The sequence below is a fragment of the Chrysemys picta genome, chromosome 1, assembly GCF_011386835.1.
Source record: "Chrysemys picta bellii isolate R12L10 chromosome 1, ASM1138683v2, whole genome shotgun sequence".
Taxonomy (NCBI): Eukaryota; Metazoa; Chordata; order Testudines; family Emydidae; genus Chrysemys; species Chrysemys picta.
The window spans coordinates 299,848,720-299,864,558 of NC_088791.1; the positions used below are offsets into that span (position 1 = coordinate 299,848,720).

At 41.7% G+C, this 15,839-nt stretch overlaps 2 protein-coding genes across 12 annotated transcripts in view; both read right to left on the reverse strand.

The window, feature by feature from the left end:
* Positions 1-1,766, reverse strand: part of NEK5 (NIMA related kinase 5) — a 49,588-nt gene extending 47,822 nt beyond the window's left edge. For both annotated transcript variants that reach the window (XM_065581260.1, XM_005305625.5), the window contains exons 1-2: positions 1,686-1,766; positions 622-762 (exon numbers count right to left, since the gene is read on the reverse strand). In XM_065581260.1, coding sequence (XP_065437332.1) covers positions 622-738 — 117 coding nt within the window. In that variant the 5' untranslated portion in view covers positions 739-762; positions 1,686-1,766. The remainder of the gene's footprint in view (positions 1-621; positions 763-1,685) is intronic.
* Positions 1,767-2,350: 584 nt separating this feature from the next.
* Positions 2,351-15,839, reverse strand: part of NEK3 (NIMA related kinase 3) — a 29,934-nt gene continuing 16,445 nt past the window's right edge. For 3 of the 10 annotated variants that reach the window (XM_024104724.3, XM_024104727.3, XM_065581261.1), the window contains 8 exons: positions 14,664-14,864; positions 13,928-13,997; positions 13,106-13,143; positions 11,450-11,552; positions 10,880-11,032; positions 9,440-9,574; positions 5,848-5,974; positions 2,351-2,868 (listed from right to left, as the gene is read on the reverse strand). In XM_024104724.3, coding sequence (XP_023960492.2) covers positions 2,799-2,868; positions 5,848-5,974; positions 9,440-9,574; positions 10,880-11,032; positions 11,450-11,552; positions 13,106-13,143; positions 13,928-13,997; positions 14,664-14,864 — 897 coding nt within the window. In that variant the 3' untranslated portion in view covers positions 2,351-2,798. The remainder of the gene's footprint in view (positions 2,869-5,847; positions 5,975-9,439; positions 9,575-10,879; positions 11,033-11,449; positions 11,553-13,105; positions 13,144-13,927; positions 13,998-14,663; positions 14,865-15,839) is intronic. The other 7 variants (XM_024104732.3, XM_065581263.1, XM_065581264.1 and 4 more) reach the window with 3 other exon arrangements.

Genomic DNA, 15,839 nt, shown 5'->3' on the forward strand with positions numbered 1-15,839 from the left:
TTGTGAGAAATTGAAACACAACAAGTAAATAAAATGTAAACAAATGTTGGTGGAGAAAACGGGAATACTCACAATTAGTAACCATTATACTCAGTGGTAAATGTTTGGCAGGGATATGCCCATAATTTCTATACCTGCTATCATACTCTACACATAGATAAGTCTGAACTAACAGGAAATATAGTGGGCATGTTTTTGTTATATTAAATTTGTACATGTAATCATGCTTGCAAATCACTAAATTAATAGACTACTGAACTATCCCTCATAGTTCAGTGGTTTGAGCATTGGCCTGCTAAACCCAGGGTTGTGAGTTCAATCCTTGAGGGGGCCACTTGGGGATCTGGGGCAAAATCAATACTTGGTCCTGCTAGTGAAGGCAGGGGGCTGGACTCGATGACCTTTCAAGGTCCCTTCCAGTTCTAGGAGATGGGATATCTCCATTATTAAATTAATAGAGGAACTGAACACAGTCTTTCAGAAATTTTAACCTTATATAGTCAACATATAATTGTAAAGGAAATAAAAAACTCCTAAGTTTACATTGTAGTAACACACAGCACTATAACCAACTAAATAAAAAACATCAGTATTATATAGGGTTGCTTTTGTTGTTTTTACCTTTGTTAAATTGATCTCTTTGATAACAGACTGGTGGTTATCTACCTTTCCTTTTGCTAAGAATACTTTGCCAAAGGCTCCTTCCCCAATCATTTTAATAATTTCGTATTTATCCATGATGTCTTTGTCTTAAAGCAGTGTCTAAAATACAAAAAAAAGTCCCAAATATGAGGGTTTTACAGGTAATCAGTGTTCTGAAAATATTCCAAGGGATTTCACACGTTGGTGAAGTTGCAAATTTGAAGAATTTAATCACAATCACAATTGTTGTCACCAACTGGAAACAACTGGTGTGCAGTGTATTTAATTAAACCAACTTTTCCAAATGTAAGAATGCTGAGTCCCCCACACCTTCTGGAAAATAAAACCAGTTACAACTCCCTTCAGCGCCAGGTGGTGTTAGACATCTACTCAAAATGTGCTGACACTAATTCTGTGACATGACTTCTCTTTTCTTATAAGCTTTGAGGCTCAGTGAAATAGTTAAAAGCATTAACACCAAAGTATTATCACTGGCATCTGGGTTAGCACCCATTGAAATGAATGGGGACGTTCACACTGTAGCTACCAGGCAAACTCAGGCAGCGCTGGCTGCCCCTCTCACAGCCAGGACTGCGTTTGCGGGGTCTTCTGGCAATCAGCTAGAGACTCAGACGCAAGCTGGGCTCTGGGATGGGGGGGGACCCGCACTTCGGGAAAGGCTGGATCCGACCGTGGGCGCCTGTGATCAGGCCCCAGGAAGCTGCAGGCAAGAGGCGGGGCTGGGGCAGCCTTGGTTTGCAGCCAGCCCTACACAAAGTCTCCCTGTTTGTGGCTATTTACAGCCTCCTGGTGCAGTTGGGGGGGGACGCTCTGCCTCCGTTGCCCCCACCCCTGGTGCTGCGGGGGTCACGGAGTTATCCCTGAGTCCTCGCCCTGCCCTGCCCTGCCGGGCCTCCCCTCCCCGCGCGCTCCGTTGCCATGGAGCCGGGACGCGCCAGACCCGCCGCTCAGCGCAGCCCCTTGTTCAGCCCCCCGCGCGGCGCCGCCTGGTCCCAGCGGGTCTAGACCGGGGTGCGCGGTACCTGTGTGCCGGAGCCGGCCCGGGTCCCGCGCCCCGCAGCAGTGAGAGTGGGAAGGAGGAGGAGCCCGGGCTCCCCGAGGGGGGAGGAGCCTGGACAATATAGTGCCCTGACCCCTCCCGGGATCCCCCAGCGCGGCCCCCTCAGCCAGGGGCCCTCACTGCACCCCCTCACCCAGTGTTCCCTATCACCGTGTCCTCACATGCACCCTCTCACCCACTGTCATCACTATACCCCATCACCCAGTGTACCCCATCACTGTCCTCACTGCATCCCCACTGCCCAATACACCCCATCACCCAGTGTCCCCACTGCATCCCCTATCACCCAGTGTACCCCACTCCCCAGTATCCTGACTGCACCCCCCCCTCCCCCCATCACCCAGAGTCCTCACTACACACCCAGAGACCCGTGTCTTCTTCACTATATCTCCCCCCTTGCCCAGTGTTCCTGCCCCAAGACTAGAATCCTCATTTCAATTGACGGAGGTCAGTGTTCCACCTGCACCTCACAAAAGAGACCAGTGTTCCCTTCCCCTTACCACACACACACACATATACCCATGTCCTCTCTGCGCATAAACCTAACTCACCACCATATTCAAGGTTTTCTGTAAAAATCGTCTCTGTTATTAAAATGAATAAACAAAAACAATCAAGTCTAGGGCATTTTCAAAGGATTGCAAACTAGCTGGAGAGAGCCATAGGCCTTTATTAAAAGTTATTATAGTCCCTAAAGCTACATTCAGGCAAGATCAGTTATTCCTACTATAAAACATCTGTATTTTTAATCAAAAAGAAACACCTTACATATTATTCTTCTGGTGCTACCATTCCTCACTTGCCACACTGTGATCAATTTAAACAGTGTTGCTCTCCTGGGCATTTTTACAGAACAAGCATATATTCAATACGCAGATTTGTTCATTGGATTGCAGTTTTAATTTTTATCATGTATATTTTTTCTCCATTCTGATGTGTATGAAACTTACACATTCAGAACTAATCAACTTGAAAACTGTTGATTTAGCATTACAAAATTAAAATCCAAACTTGGATTAGATACATTTAACAACTGTCATTTATATATTGTACATATAATTGTTACATTATACATTCAGTCACTGTATTTGGCCATCATCTTCAATTCAGATACCCAATCAGGATCATCTTCCTCTTCAAAGTCCCTAAAAACAGATTAAAAGAATAAATTCTCAAAGCTAAAATAATACGGTCATAAAAATCTTGACTACTATTTTTCCTTCTTCCACAATTATCCCATATATCACGTTGAATTACAGTCAAAATAACCTAATTACAAAAGGTATATTCCTTACACCGTTGTGATTAGAGAATGGAAAGGTGGTATTTTTTTAATTCATTCAAATTATAGCTTTCATAAGAAAACACAAACAAGGGCCCAGATCTACAAATGGGAGTAAGGTGTTGCAATGCTGAGCATCATGGCATCTAACTTTTAGGCACCTAGAAAATTACAGGAACAACACTGCGATCCAAAAAGCCTGGAGTTAGGTACCTAGTCTCTTATATAACTAATGGGGAGAGATAGTGGCTTAGAACTTGATCCGCAAAACCAGCATGCTAGGCAGAGAGCCACATAAATCAAAAAATGGGAGAAGCCAACAAGAGGAGTGTGTGCTAAGCCTTTCAGAAAGCCTTTGACAAAAGCTCTTAAGCAAACTAAGGCCTTGTCTAAACTACAGGAGAAATTCAATCTAAGCTACGCAATTTGAGTAATGTGAATAGCATAACTCAAATCGACGTATCTTAGATCTACTTACTGCGGGGTCCGCATTATGTGATGTCGACAGGAAATGCTCTCCGTAGACTCCCCCTACTCCTCTCGATCCAGTGGAGTATAGGAGTCAACGGGAGATCAATCTGCAGTCGACTTAGCGGGTCTTCACTAGACCCGCTAAATCAACAGCCGATGCATCGCTCGCCCCTAGTAGATCACCCGGTAAGTATAGACAAGCCCTAAGCAGTCATGGGGTAAGAGGGAATGTCCTCTCATGGATCAGTAACTGGTTAAAAGACAGGAAACAAAGGGTAGGAATAAACTGTCAATTTTCATAATGGAGAGAGGTAAATAGCAGGGTCCCCAATTATCTGTACTGGGACCTGTGTTGTTTAACATACTCATAAATGATCTGGAAAGGGGAGAGAACAGTCAGCTGGCAAAATTTGTAGACAATACAAAATTACTCAAAAAAGCTGACTTCGAAGAGAAAGGGATCTCACTAAACTGGGTGACTGGGCAACAAAATAGCAGATGAAATTCAAATGTTGATAAATGCAAAGTAATGCACATTGGGAAAAATAATCCCAGCTATACATACAAAAAACTGGGGTCTAAATTAGCTATTATTGCTCAAGAAACCAATCTTGGAGTCACTGTAGATAGTTCCCCCAAAACATCTGCTCAATATGTAGTGGCGATCAAAAAGCTAACAAAATATTCGGAACCATTACGAAAGGGATCGATAATGAAACAGAAAATATCATAATGTGTCAATATATAAATCCATGGTGCGCCCACACCTTCAATACTGCATGCAGTTCTGGTCATCCCATTTCAAACAAGATACATTAGAATCAGAAAAGGTACAGAGAAGGGTTATAAAAGTGATTAGGGGTATGGAACAGCTTCCATATGAGAAGAGATTAAAAAGTCTGGACTGTTCATCTTAAAAAAGAGATGACTAAAGGGGAGATATGATAGAGGTCTATAAAATAATGAATGGTGTGGAGAAGTAAATGGGGAAGCGTTATTTAGCGCTTCACACACCACAAGAATTAGGGGTCACCCAATGAAATTAATAGGCAGCAGGTTTAAAAACAAACAAAATGAAGTGCTTCTTCACACGACACTCACTGAACCTGCAGAACTCATTGCCATGTGATGTGGTGAAAGCTAAAAGTATAACTGGGTTAAAAACAAATTAGATAAGTTCATGGATGATAGGTCCACTAATGGTCAGGGATTCAATTCCATGTTCCGAGTGTTCCTAAACCTCTAACTGCCAGAAGCTGGGACTGGACGACAGACATTCAATAATTGCCCTGTGAAGCATCTGGCATTGGCCACTGTCAGAAGACAGGATACTGGGCTAGATGGACCATTGGTCTGACCCAGTATGGCCGTTCTCATGTCAATAGTGAACAACAGGAAATCTGTAATTTATTTAATTTTCACATCACTGGTATGTATAAATATGGTACTTATTAGCAAATGCATAAGTGGTACTATAAAGAGAAAAAAAGGTTCAAAATATAAAATAATAATTTGGGAGAGAAAACGGAGATGTAGAAGTAAAAAATCAGAAATGTCCAAAGTGTCCAAACAGTGTAGGTGGGCATCACACACTCTAAGGCCATTCAATAGTCTCGGGGTCAGCTGAGTGGAGTCTGAAAAGTCCTCCTGACAGACCAGCAAGAGATAAGCAGCCATTCAGGAGACATGCGGCATCCTCAACCACACTGCAGCCACGCGACAACTGTTCTGAGGCTCCAGGTGTGCTTACTTGCCGCACACCTCACCACTTCACATCTGAAATGGCTGCACTTGCACCAGAGATTGCATGGCAGGCAGCTTGAAGCCAGTTGGGCATGTCTTCACTAGCACCATTAAAGCACTGTCCGCAGCAGCGCTTTAATGTGGCTGTGTAGTCGCAGCATAGCGCTGGGAGAGAGGTCTCCCAGCACGATAAAAAAACCACCCCCACAAGGGGAACAGCTCCCAGCACTGGTGCACTTTACAGCACTGAAACTTGCAGCACTCAAGGAGGGGGCACACCCCTGAGCGAGAAAGTGCAGTGTTGTAAAGTGCCAGTGTAGACAAGCCCTTAGTCTCTAATCAGGCTGAGTGATGAGGAAGGAGTTTATTACAGTGGGAACAGCTCATTCCCATTTGGCTCACCACAATGTGGCAAGTATGTGAAATATAGTAGTGAAAAGGTACTTCGAATTTTATACTTTAGTAGCAATAAATGTGGTCAGATAAAAGAGGCATGAATTTATATGCTGAAAAATGATAAAATATTCCAGGTTTTCAAGAGAAAAGATTATTTTTGAGCAATAGCTCTAACAAATCTAAAGAAAACCATGAGAGCTGAATATAATTTTTAAGATGTGTTGGAACATACGTATCTTCTTCATCAGATCTTGGTTCAAGCCTCTCCGAATCCATTCTAATGGCTTCACCTTCACCATCTATTTCATCAGATACTTTGGTTTCCTCAGAAAGTGGACCTCTCAATAAGTCTTCAGAGGCTTTGAAACAAAGGGGGGGGGGGAACCCACAATAATTTAGTGTGAAAAAGAAAGCTAAAAGTGTTTCAAAACCAAAATCAAATGTCAACAAAATTCACACCTCCCAATGCCTCACCAGTCCCCCAAGTTTTGAATATTGCTTCTAAATTCTTTCTACCGCCCCCTTTGTTAACTCCATAAATCATAACGTCTGTCTTCACTGCAGTTACCCCAAGTTATAACTTGAGCGTTGCCTATAACTCGAGTTCCATTCACATACAAAACCCCTTAATCTGAGTGTGGTAGTATTTTTATTTGAGCTGACAAGCCTTTTGGCTACAGCTCAAGTTAGCACAATTCTTCAGCTGCTAACACAATTGCTCTGTGTTGCTAATACAATCACTCTATGCAATAAACCAATCATTCTGTGCATTGAAGGGTATGTCTACACAGACAATGTTAAAGCGCTGTTTTTTCACACCCCTGAGCGAAGAAAATTTCAGCACTGTGATTGACAGTGTAGACAAGACCTAAGCGTTGTTTTGCAGCATGGTTGCTTTGACTTGAGCTAGGCTAACTCAAGGGGAGTTAACTTGGATGTAGATAATTCGAGTTAATCCTGCAGTGAAGACATAGCTATTGGTAATATTCACCCTACCTTACTCCTGGGGGAATTCTGTGCCACTGTGCAATGCAGAATTTTGCAGAAATTAACGTTGTGCGCGCAGAATTTCCTTTCCCCCCCAGAAATGGGCTACAATGCTGCTGGCTGCCACGAGGGGCCGCTGGACCTGGCAGAGCCCAGCTCACACATAGAAGACACTGCTGGGGGGAGAGATAGGGAGCTAGGGGCTTCCTGGCAGCTAGAGTTCCCAGCATGCCCTGAGGGAACGAGAGGGTAACACTCAGGAAACTCTGTGCAAGCCTGGGACCAAGCATCAGGCTGTTTCTCCCTCTGGATCCCTGGACTCTGGGGCAGGAGGGGGGCTGGTGTCTGGGCTGGGGAGGACATGGCTGGGCTCTGGGGGGGGGGTATCTGGGCAAGGGGGGCCCTGCAGCTGGGCTCAGGGGGCCCTACGGCTGGGCTCTGGGGGGGGAGAGGGTGTGGGTATTTGGGCCGGGGGCCCCACCACTGGGCTCTGGGGAGTAGGGGGTTTGGGTGTATTTGCGGGGGGGGGGGGGGGGGGGGGGGGGGGGGGAGGGAGGCACCACAGCTGGGCTATTGGGGGGAGGGGTTGTAGGTGTCTGGCCCCCTAGCTGGGCTCCAGGAGGGAGAGAAGGAGGCAGAAAAACAGGAATTGGATTGTCATAGGGGTTTCTTTAACTCTCTACTCCTGGGGGAAAATGTGTGTGTGTCTGTATTGTTACAGACATATTTGCTGACAGGTATTTTGAAATAAATTACCAAAATAATTGAAACTAGCATGATTATCTAGTGTTATTTTGACAAATACAATTTGCAGAATTTTGAATTTTTTGGCGCAGAATGGCTGCAGGAGTAACCTTACTGCAGGTAGCCCACGTGAAGGCCTTCCCACCACTTATGTTCAAAGAACCTTCTTCTATTGGGTGAATTTCATCTTATGTATTTGTAGGGCTACACACATCCCAAGAGAGAGTACACATACTGCCAAAATCAGGTTCCATGATCCAAGAACTCTTTTGTTTCTCAGGCCAATTAGCTTGTCTGAATTTAGCTCTCTCAAATTAACAAGCTCTCACTGCTACCATATGAGAAATCAACCAACATCAGCACATTCCTAGATTTTAGGAAGAGAGGAGATCATTATGATCATCTAGTCCAGGGGTAGGCAACCTGTGGCACGCAAGCTGATTTTCAGTGGCACTCACACTGCCTGGGTCCTGGCCACCGATCCAGGGGCTCTGCATTTTAATTTAATTTTAAATTAATCTTCTTAAAAATTTTAAAAACCTTATTTACTTTACATACAACACTAGTTTAGTTATATATCATAGACCAGTGGTTCCCAGACTTGTTCCGCCGCTTGTGCAGGAAAAGCCCCTGGCGGGCCGGGCCAGTTTGTTTACCTGCCACGTCCGTGGGTTCGGCTGATCACGGCTCTCAGTGGCCGCAGTTTGCTGCTCCGGGCCAATGGGAGCTGCTGGAAGAGGTGTGGGCCGAAGGACAGACTGACCGCCGCTTCCAGAAGCTCCCATTGGTCTGGAGCAGCGAACCACGTCCAATGGGAGCCGTGATCGGCCGAACCCGCGGACGCGGCAGGTAAACAAACCGGCCCGGCCTGCCAGGGGCTTTCCCTGCACAAGCAGCAGAACAAGTTTGGGAACCACTGTTATAGACTTATAGAAAGAGACCTTCTAAAACGTTAAAATGTATTACTGGCGTGCGAAACCTTAAATCAGAGTGAATAAATGAAGACTCAGCACACCTCTTCTGAAAGTTGCCAACCCCTGCTCTAATCTGACACTCCACATAACACAGGCCAAAAATTTCACCCATCAAATCATGTATCTAGTTCAGAGTTTCTGGTTGAGCTATAACATATATTAGAAAATCATTCAATCTTTATTTAAAGAGTTCAAGTGATGGAAAATCTACGAAATCCAGAGGCAAGCTGTTCCAATGATACTTACTCTCACTGTTAATGTATATTTTATTTTGTCTGACTTTATCTAGCTTCAACTTCCAGCCATTGGATCTCATTGTCCCTTTATTTGTTAAAGAACCCTCTGCTATCAGAAATCTTCTCCCCATGTAGTACTTTTAGACCTCTCTTAACATTCTCTTTGGTAAGCTAAATAAATTGAGCTTCTTAAGTCTCTCACTGTAAGGCAGGTTTTCCCAAATTCAATCATACTTGTAACTTTTTCCTTAACCCTTTCTTCAGTTTTTAAATGTGGACAAGCAAAGGAAGTATGAAGTAAAATCATAAACTGGACACAAAAAGATATTCTCCTATGCCTACAGCATCAGTACAGGCTGTTACACTCTTTGTTAAATGAGTAATTAAACAAGCTAATAAAGCAGTCTGCAAAAGAATGCAGGATAGAATCAGAATCTGGCACCTGGTCTACACCTAAAAATTAGATCAATCTAGCTACATTTCTCAGGGCTGTGAAAAATGTCAAGCCCTGTGTGACATTATTAGGTCAGCCTAACCGCCATTGTGGATGCAGCTAGGTCAACGGAAGAATTCTTCTGTCGACTTAGGTACCATCTCTCAAGGTTGTGGATTTACTACAGCAACAGAAATACCCCTTCTGTTGTTGTAGCAGCGAATGTCTACACTACAGCAGCATAGGTGCAGCACTGTAGTGCTTGTAGTGTAGATATACCCTGGGGCCATGGCTTCCCAAAGCTCTGCCACTTGTCCTAAAGAAGCAGCAAATCTGCTAGAAGAAATTTTTTTATACCTTACTCTTTCAGCATCCTGCCTTCCAGAAAAACTTTGATCACTATGGATCTGATTTTCAAAATATCCGTTTGCCTGTAGACTCAGGATTTACCTGGTTTATAGATTGTGTAGGTTTTAAATGCTAAGCTGATATCAGCATTCTTGAGAATATTCATCAAGGTGTGAGGAGTTTCTTTGATCCACTGCTTACGTGGTTTATCTTCACTGTATTTTATAACACAGCCACCTAGTAAAAACATCATTAGCAAATCATTGATCATTAGCAAATCATACCCTGAAATATACTATCTACATAAGAAACCATTAATAAAATGAACTATAGAGATATCTACTAGAGAAATAACAGAGAGGTGTGGTCTGGAGGTTTGAGCTTGTAGCATTATTGCCCAGCTCCCCAAACACATAGACGCTTATTTAGTTGGTGAACTGATGCTGATTGTGTCAGCACTAGAGCAGAATGAGAGTACTGAAGGCAGCAAGAGACTCTGGATTCTGTCAGGAAGCCAGCAGAAGCCAGGACCAAGTGTAGAGACATAGCACCTCTGCCTGGATATCATGTGCCTCTATGAATCTCATAGGATGGAGCCCAGGGGGCCAGTTCTGCAGAAGAAAAACTCACTCCTACAGCAGAAATCAACGGAAATACAAGTCCAAACAGGTTTAGTTTCCATTCCATGGCCTGGTGTATCATCTGTTCCCCCAACTTTTGGAAATTTCTGACCATTAATATTTTGATTTTGTAATCAAATACTAATGCTAGTTTTCACATTTATTTATAATATACATTTATCTCATAATAATTATAGTCCTATAAGCATGAACAAGGCATCCATTACTGCAGTATGTGGGTGCACTGTACAAGGTAATATCTGCACATTTTTCAGTAAAGGATCTGTGCTAAAGTGTTCCTATTGAGAGTTGTTATCACAGCAGGACATAGAAAAAGAGAGTCTGATACAGTAATTAGAGCCTAGGCCATTTAAGCCTTTGTCAATAGTAATCAGCACTTGAATTACCAGCACCTTAGTTGAAACAGCACAGAAGGTGAAGCACAATGTGATATGCTCCCACCAGCCTGCTCTACTCAAAAGATGGGAAGCTGAATTCTGCATCAGCTGAATCTTATAAGTAGCTCTCAAGGTTAGCTCAATGTAGAGCATGTTAAAGTGATTTAGCCTCTTGTAACAGGGACATAACTGTGGTAAAGACACAATCTCTTGGTCAAACAGAGATGATGACCATTTTGCTGTCAACACTGCTTTAACCACTTGGGCTCTTTCCAACACTGCTGGCATCTATCTCAGAATTTCAAAAATCACATCTTAAAAATCAGGCACCTATTCTCTTCTGCATTGTTTACTACTTTAAACCCTTATTGGTATGGTGGTTTTTGTAATTATTAGATATCCCTTGCATAGTGCTGTCATTTTCTAAAAAAATCATTTTTTTACAACACCATTAAGAAGTCTGCACATTTCTTGTATGAAAAACAAATAAAAGTCAACTGTAAATACATTTAGCCTGATCTTACTTTCATCCTCCTCAGCTGTAAAACTGGAAGAAAGTAAGGATGCATTTTCCAGGACATTTACCACTGTATTGGACACTCCCCTTTCCCAATGTCTTCTGTGGGGACTTGGCAAATTTGCATTCTTTGGGGGGACTTCACAGTTTTCTGATGAAACTGGCATGAAAAAGAAAGTTGATTACTAGCTTCTAACACATTTCTATGCTCAAACAAAATACTATAATGAGCAATAAAGTACTCTAGCAACACTGAGATTGGGCACTATGGGTCAAAATTTGGACTTAATGGAAGTGGGTGCAACTCCAAATTAGTCCCATGTGTTGGTTTTTTATTACATCAATTGTTTTCAAACAACCTGCTTTTCTAACATTGTGGGCAAGACTTTAATCTGAAATATACAATAATAATCACTGTATCTCAAAAAGTTTGCATGCAAGTGTACTGGCACCTTTTTCTGTAATTACAGTGTTGGGTACTCCATGTTTTTAAGTTAAAGATTTGGCTGTATGTACAGCAGATCAGCATCATTATAAATAAGAGAACGCATAAGCCTTAGAATTCAATATACATTACCCTCTTCACCAGCGCCCTTTTGCTTCAGTGTCCTCTCACTCAAGCGCTTGGTAATGTTCTCCAGTTCTGAATTGCTACCTGTACTACTTTGATCTCCACATTGCTTTAAAAGGTACAAGGACAGCATTAATCATTACTTGTATTGTTAAAGCAATTAAACAATAATCTTTGCAAGTCTTTTTTTGGTACATTTTGGACAAAAATACTAGTCAAGTATTTTAAAGTTAATACCACCGACACCAAACCAGCAATTGCACTGCACTTCCTATACCCCATTTCATACTGTATGTCCCTTCTTGACAGAGAGTCAGGATTTCTGACACCAAGCACAAGTTTAATTATGTACGGCTATCCATCTTTTATTTTTTTTAAGCAGAAGCGATAGAATGGGGAATGAATAGGTGCAGCTGGATTGGATGAATGAATAGGAATTGAGCTGGAGAACAACAAGGTGCACCCAAACAGGAAACTCCCAGATTGACAGGTCCATTAAGAAACTCAGCCAGGCAAAGGAAATGAGCCCTATTGGCAACATGTCTCTTCTCTATTTTGAAAAATATAGTCATTGGGGATGGTGTAGGCTCTGCTAAAATTTGCTCAGAAGTGATCTTTCAGTCATTTATAACTTAATTAATTTAACTACCCTCACCCCAAAACAAGCATGGGCACTAGTTCTCAGTGAGGACTATGTCCAGGCCAAACTGTTTCTGCTGTGTCTTGTTCAATGTTTTTGTTTTTAAAACAAATGGACATGTTTATTTTTAGCCACTGTCCCATAACTCAAACAACTGGAGGGATTTATCTGGAGTACTGTGTCCAGTTTTGGGCCCCACACTATAAGAAGGATGTGGAAAAATTGGAAAAAGAGTCCAGCGGAGGGCAACAAAAATGATTAGGGGGCTGGAGCACATGACTTATGAGGAGAGGCAGAGGGAACTAGGATTGTTTAGTCTGCAGAAGAGAAGAGTGAGGGGGGATTTGATAGCAGCCTTCAACTACCTGAAGGGGGGTTCCAAATAGGATAGAGCGAGGCTGTTCTCAGTGGTGGCAGATAACAGAACAAGAAGCAAGAGTCTCAAGTTGCAGTGGGCGAGGTCTGGGTTGGATATTAGGAAACACTTTTTCACTAGGAGGGTGGTGAAGCACTGAAATGGGTTACCTAAGGAGGTGGTGGAATCTCCACCCTTAGAGGTTTTTAAGGTCAGGCTTGACAAAGTCCTTGCTGGGATAATTTAGTTGGGAATTGGTCCTGCTTTGAGCAGGGGGTTGGACTAGATGACTTCCTGAGGTCCCTTCCAACCCTGATAGTCTATGATTCTATGATTTTCAATAAAACTAAAACAAAATCCACCTCTGGGCAGGGACTAAACATGGAAAACACAAGACCCTAAGCCAAAATTTCAGAAAGCCACAAGGATATGAAGCTGAGATTATATCAGAAAATGTTGAAATTTTAACTGTAGCAGATGTGGACAGTACCTACTATAACAGATATGTGGGTGACATGTTTATATAAATACCACCACAATTCACTTCATTGCTGATCTAGCGGCCTATGGATTATTAATGAATACAGTAACTAGTCTGCAACAACAATTTGCTATATGTTATTTTAAAAAATAGGGATTATATTTTTATTCATATTTGAGTACTTACCCCATTATTAGAACGTCCACCTGTTCTGACAGCACCTGCTAAATTAATGGACATGTTCAAAAATTAAATTCATATTTGAGGTAAGCAGCTGGAGTAAAGTGGTGCTCATGAAGGTAAGAAATTAACACCACTGAGCCAGGCATTTTGAAGGAAAATTCTGTGACAGCATCTTCACTGCTCTGCCAATATACCTCAGTCCCATCTTGAGACACTTCTGCTATTCAATTCCCCTGAACCTCTCTCTGAAAAAAAGGAACTGTTGATTGTCTGTGATTATGCAGTGGGTAAATATCCCCAGGGGAACACACACACACACACACACACACACACACACACACACACACACACACACACACACACACACACACACACACACACGATTTAAACTAGGAAGGTATGCCAATAGGACAATTTACATGCTTGAAGTTATGCACATGAGCAGAAGGACTTCATTGAGCTGGAGCCTCAGACAAGACAGTGATACTATTATCCTTAAATTTATCACACAAAAGTAGAGTTCTGCTTACAAATAAAATATGTGGCACATAAACTTTTCCTTCTTGTGCTAAAAGATATCAGATAAATGTGTTCCTTATGGTAAAGGATAAAATTGTAGTTTGCAAAATCAAAGTACCTACTAAATTCTGCAAAGCTGAACTATATAGCATCCAAACAGGTTCAAGATTCCACATTTAAAAATAATTTCAACTTTATTTGAAAACACAGAACTTTATTGTTAGATGCTAAGATACTGCATTTCATACTCACTTATTTTGATACATTTTTAATTCATTTATAAAATCATTCTGACAAAAAAAATACCTTTTATTCTTCCTAAATCACCTTTGTGTGTCTTTGTCTCCTTTAATATTTGTTCAAACTCAGCTATCATCTGGAAATCATACACAAAGATTCTTTGTAGTGTGCATATTTTAATGTTTTTTCAGATTACTCAACAAATTTTGTGTTAAAAATATAGGCTAAACAACAGGAACAAAAGCACCTTCTAGTTAGCAATAACTACCCACTATTGATTAAATCATAAATTAACACCAGTGTTTTTTAATTTTAAAAATCCCTCATCAAAACTCCACTTTTTTGAGAAGACTATATGTGTGTGCAGGGTTCTGCAGGTTTATATCAGTTCCATCACATGGTCATTTTGGCCCAGATCCTTGAAGGTATTTAGGTGCCTAACTCCACTTGATTTCAATGGGAATTAGGTGCCTAACCACTTTGAGGATCTGGGCCTTTGTGCTTTCTGAATTTGTCATCTTCATTAGTTTCCTAGACTGGACAGATACAGATTTTGTATAGTCCTAACCACGTTACCACAATTCAACATAAGAACAGCAGCTCCTCTACAGTAATAGTTCTGATTTGTAAACCTATATTAACAGAGAATGGTGACACTCTTTAACACTCTTTAAGCAGGTTCCCAAATAGTAATTTTTCAGTAACATCAAGATATGGCAATATAGTTATTTGAATTAGCCTCTAAAATGTAGGCACTACTTTTAAATTCTGTTAATTGGAGACAAAATAAAGTACACTATACCTCTGCTGGCAAACAATTTTTGATAAGTTTTGCTAAGCAACCTCTTGCAAGAATAGTACTGGCCGATGGACGGTTCTTGGGATTTCTTTTAAACATCTGTTTTATTAAATAATGAAGTTCGTAGGAGTAATGAGATGGAAGTGGATTGTAGGATCCTTTACATATCTTAAGGATGAGATGTTTCCAGCTATTGGCTTGAAACTAAATTTGAAAGAAAATAATTTTAAAGCCTTGAAAGCAAATATGAAGGGAAAGAAAAGCTGACATAACATAAGAGCAATGTTAACGTTTATTTCTACAATAATGCATATTGTGTAACTGTATGCTATCTGTTGGGCCCACGAGTTTTGAAAACCTCGGGTCTCTACTGCTACTAGGGAAAGTATTTATCTTCCTGCCTTTTGTCACTTAAACAGCCATGAACACAGTGTTTTTGATAGGCAGTCAGTACTACCTTTGTAAGTAGTATTTCTGGTAATGATATAATAGTGACAGTTTATTCTTGACATTGCAACTGTAATCGTGGACATAAAGCCTTCTAGACAGGAAACTTCTAGGAACAACAATATTTTGGGAGTTCCACTTTCAATCTACTATATGTTCATGTCCCATATAATCTAATAAATCATCTGTATCTATACCAATGAAAATGAGGGACTATTAGCACTGCAACCTTCCCAAAATAGCTGAGGCAGGGCACAGTGGTAAAATGTATGGCATAGAATCACAGAATCATAGAAGATTAGGGTTGAAAGAGACCTCACGAGGTCATCTAGTCCTACCCCCTGCTCAAAGCACTCCATTTAGGAAGGAACAATCAGTTGCACACGTACAAAATGGGAAATGAATGCCTAGGAAGTAGTACTGCAGAAAGGGATTTGGGGGTTATAGTGGACCACAAGCTAAATATGAGTCAACTGTGTTACGCTGTTGCAAAAAAAGCGAACATCGTTCTGGGATGTATTCATAGAATCATAGAATATTAGGGTTGGAAGAGACCTCAAGAGGTCATCTAGTCTAATCCCCTGCTCAAAGCAGGACCAACACCAACTAAATCATCCCAGCCAGGGATTTGTCAAGCCGGGCCTTAAAAACCTCTAAGGATGGAGATTCCACCACCTCCTTAGGTAACCCATTTCAGTGCTTCACCACCCTCCTAGTGAAACAGTGTTTCCT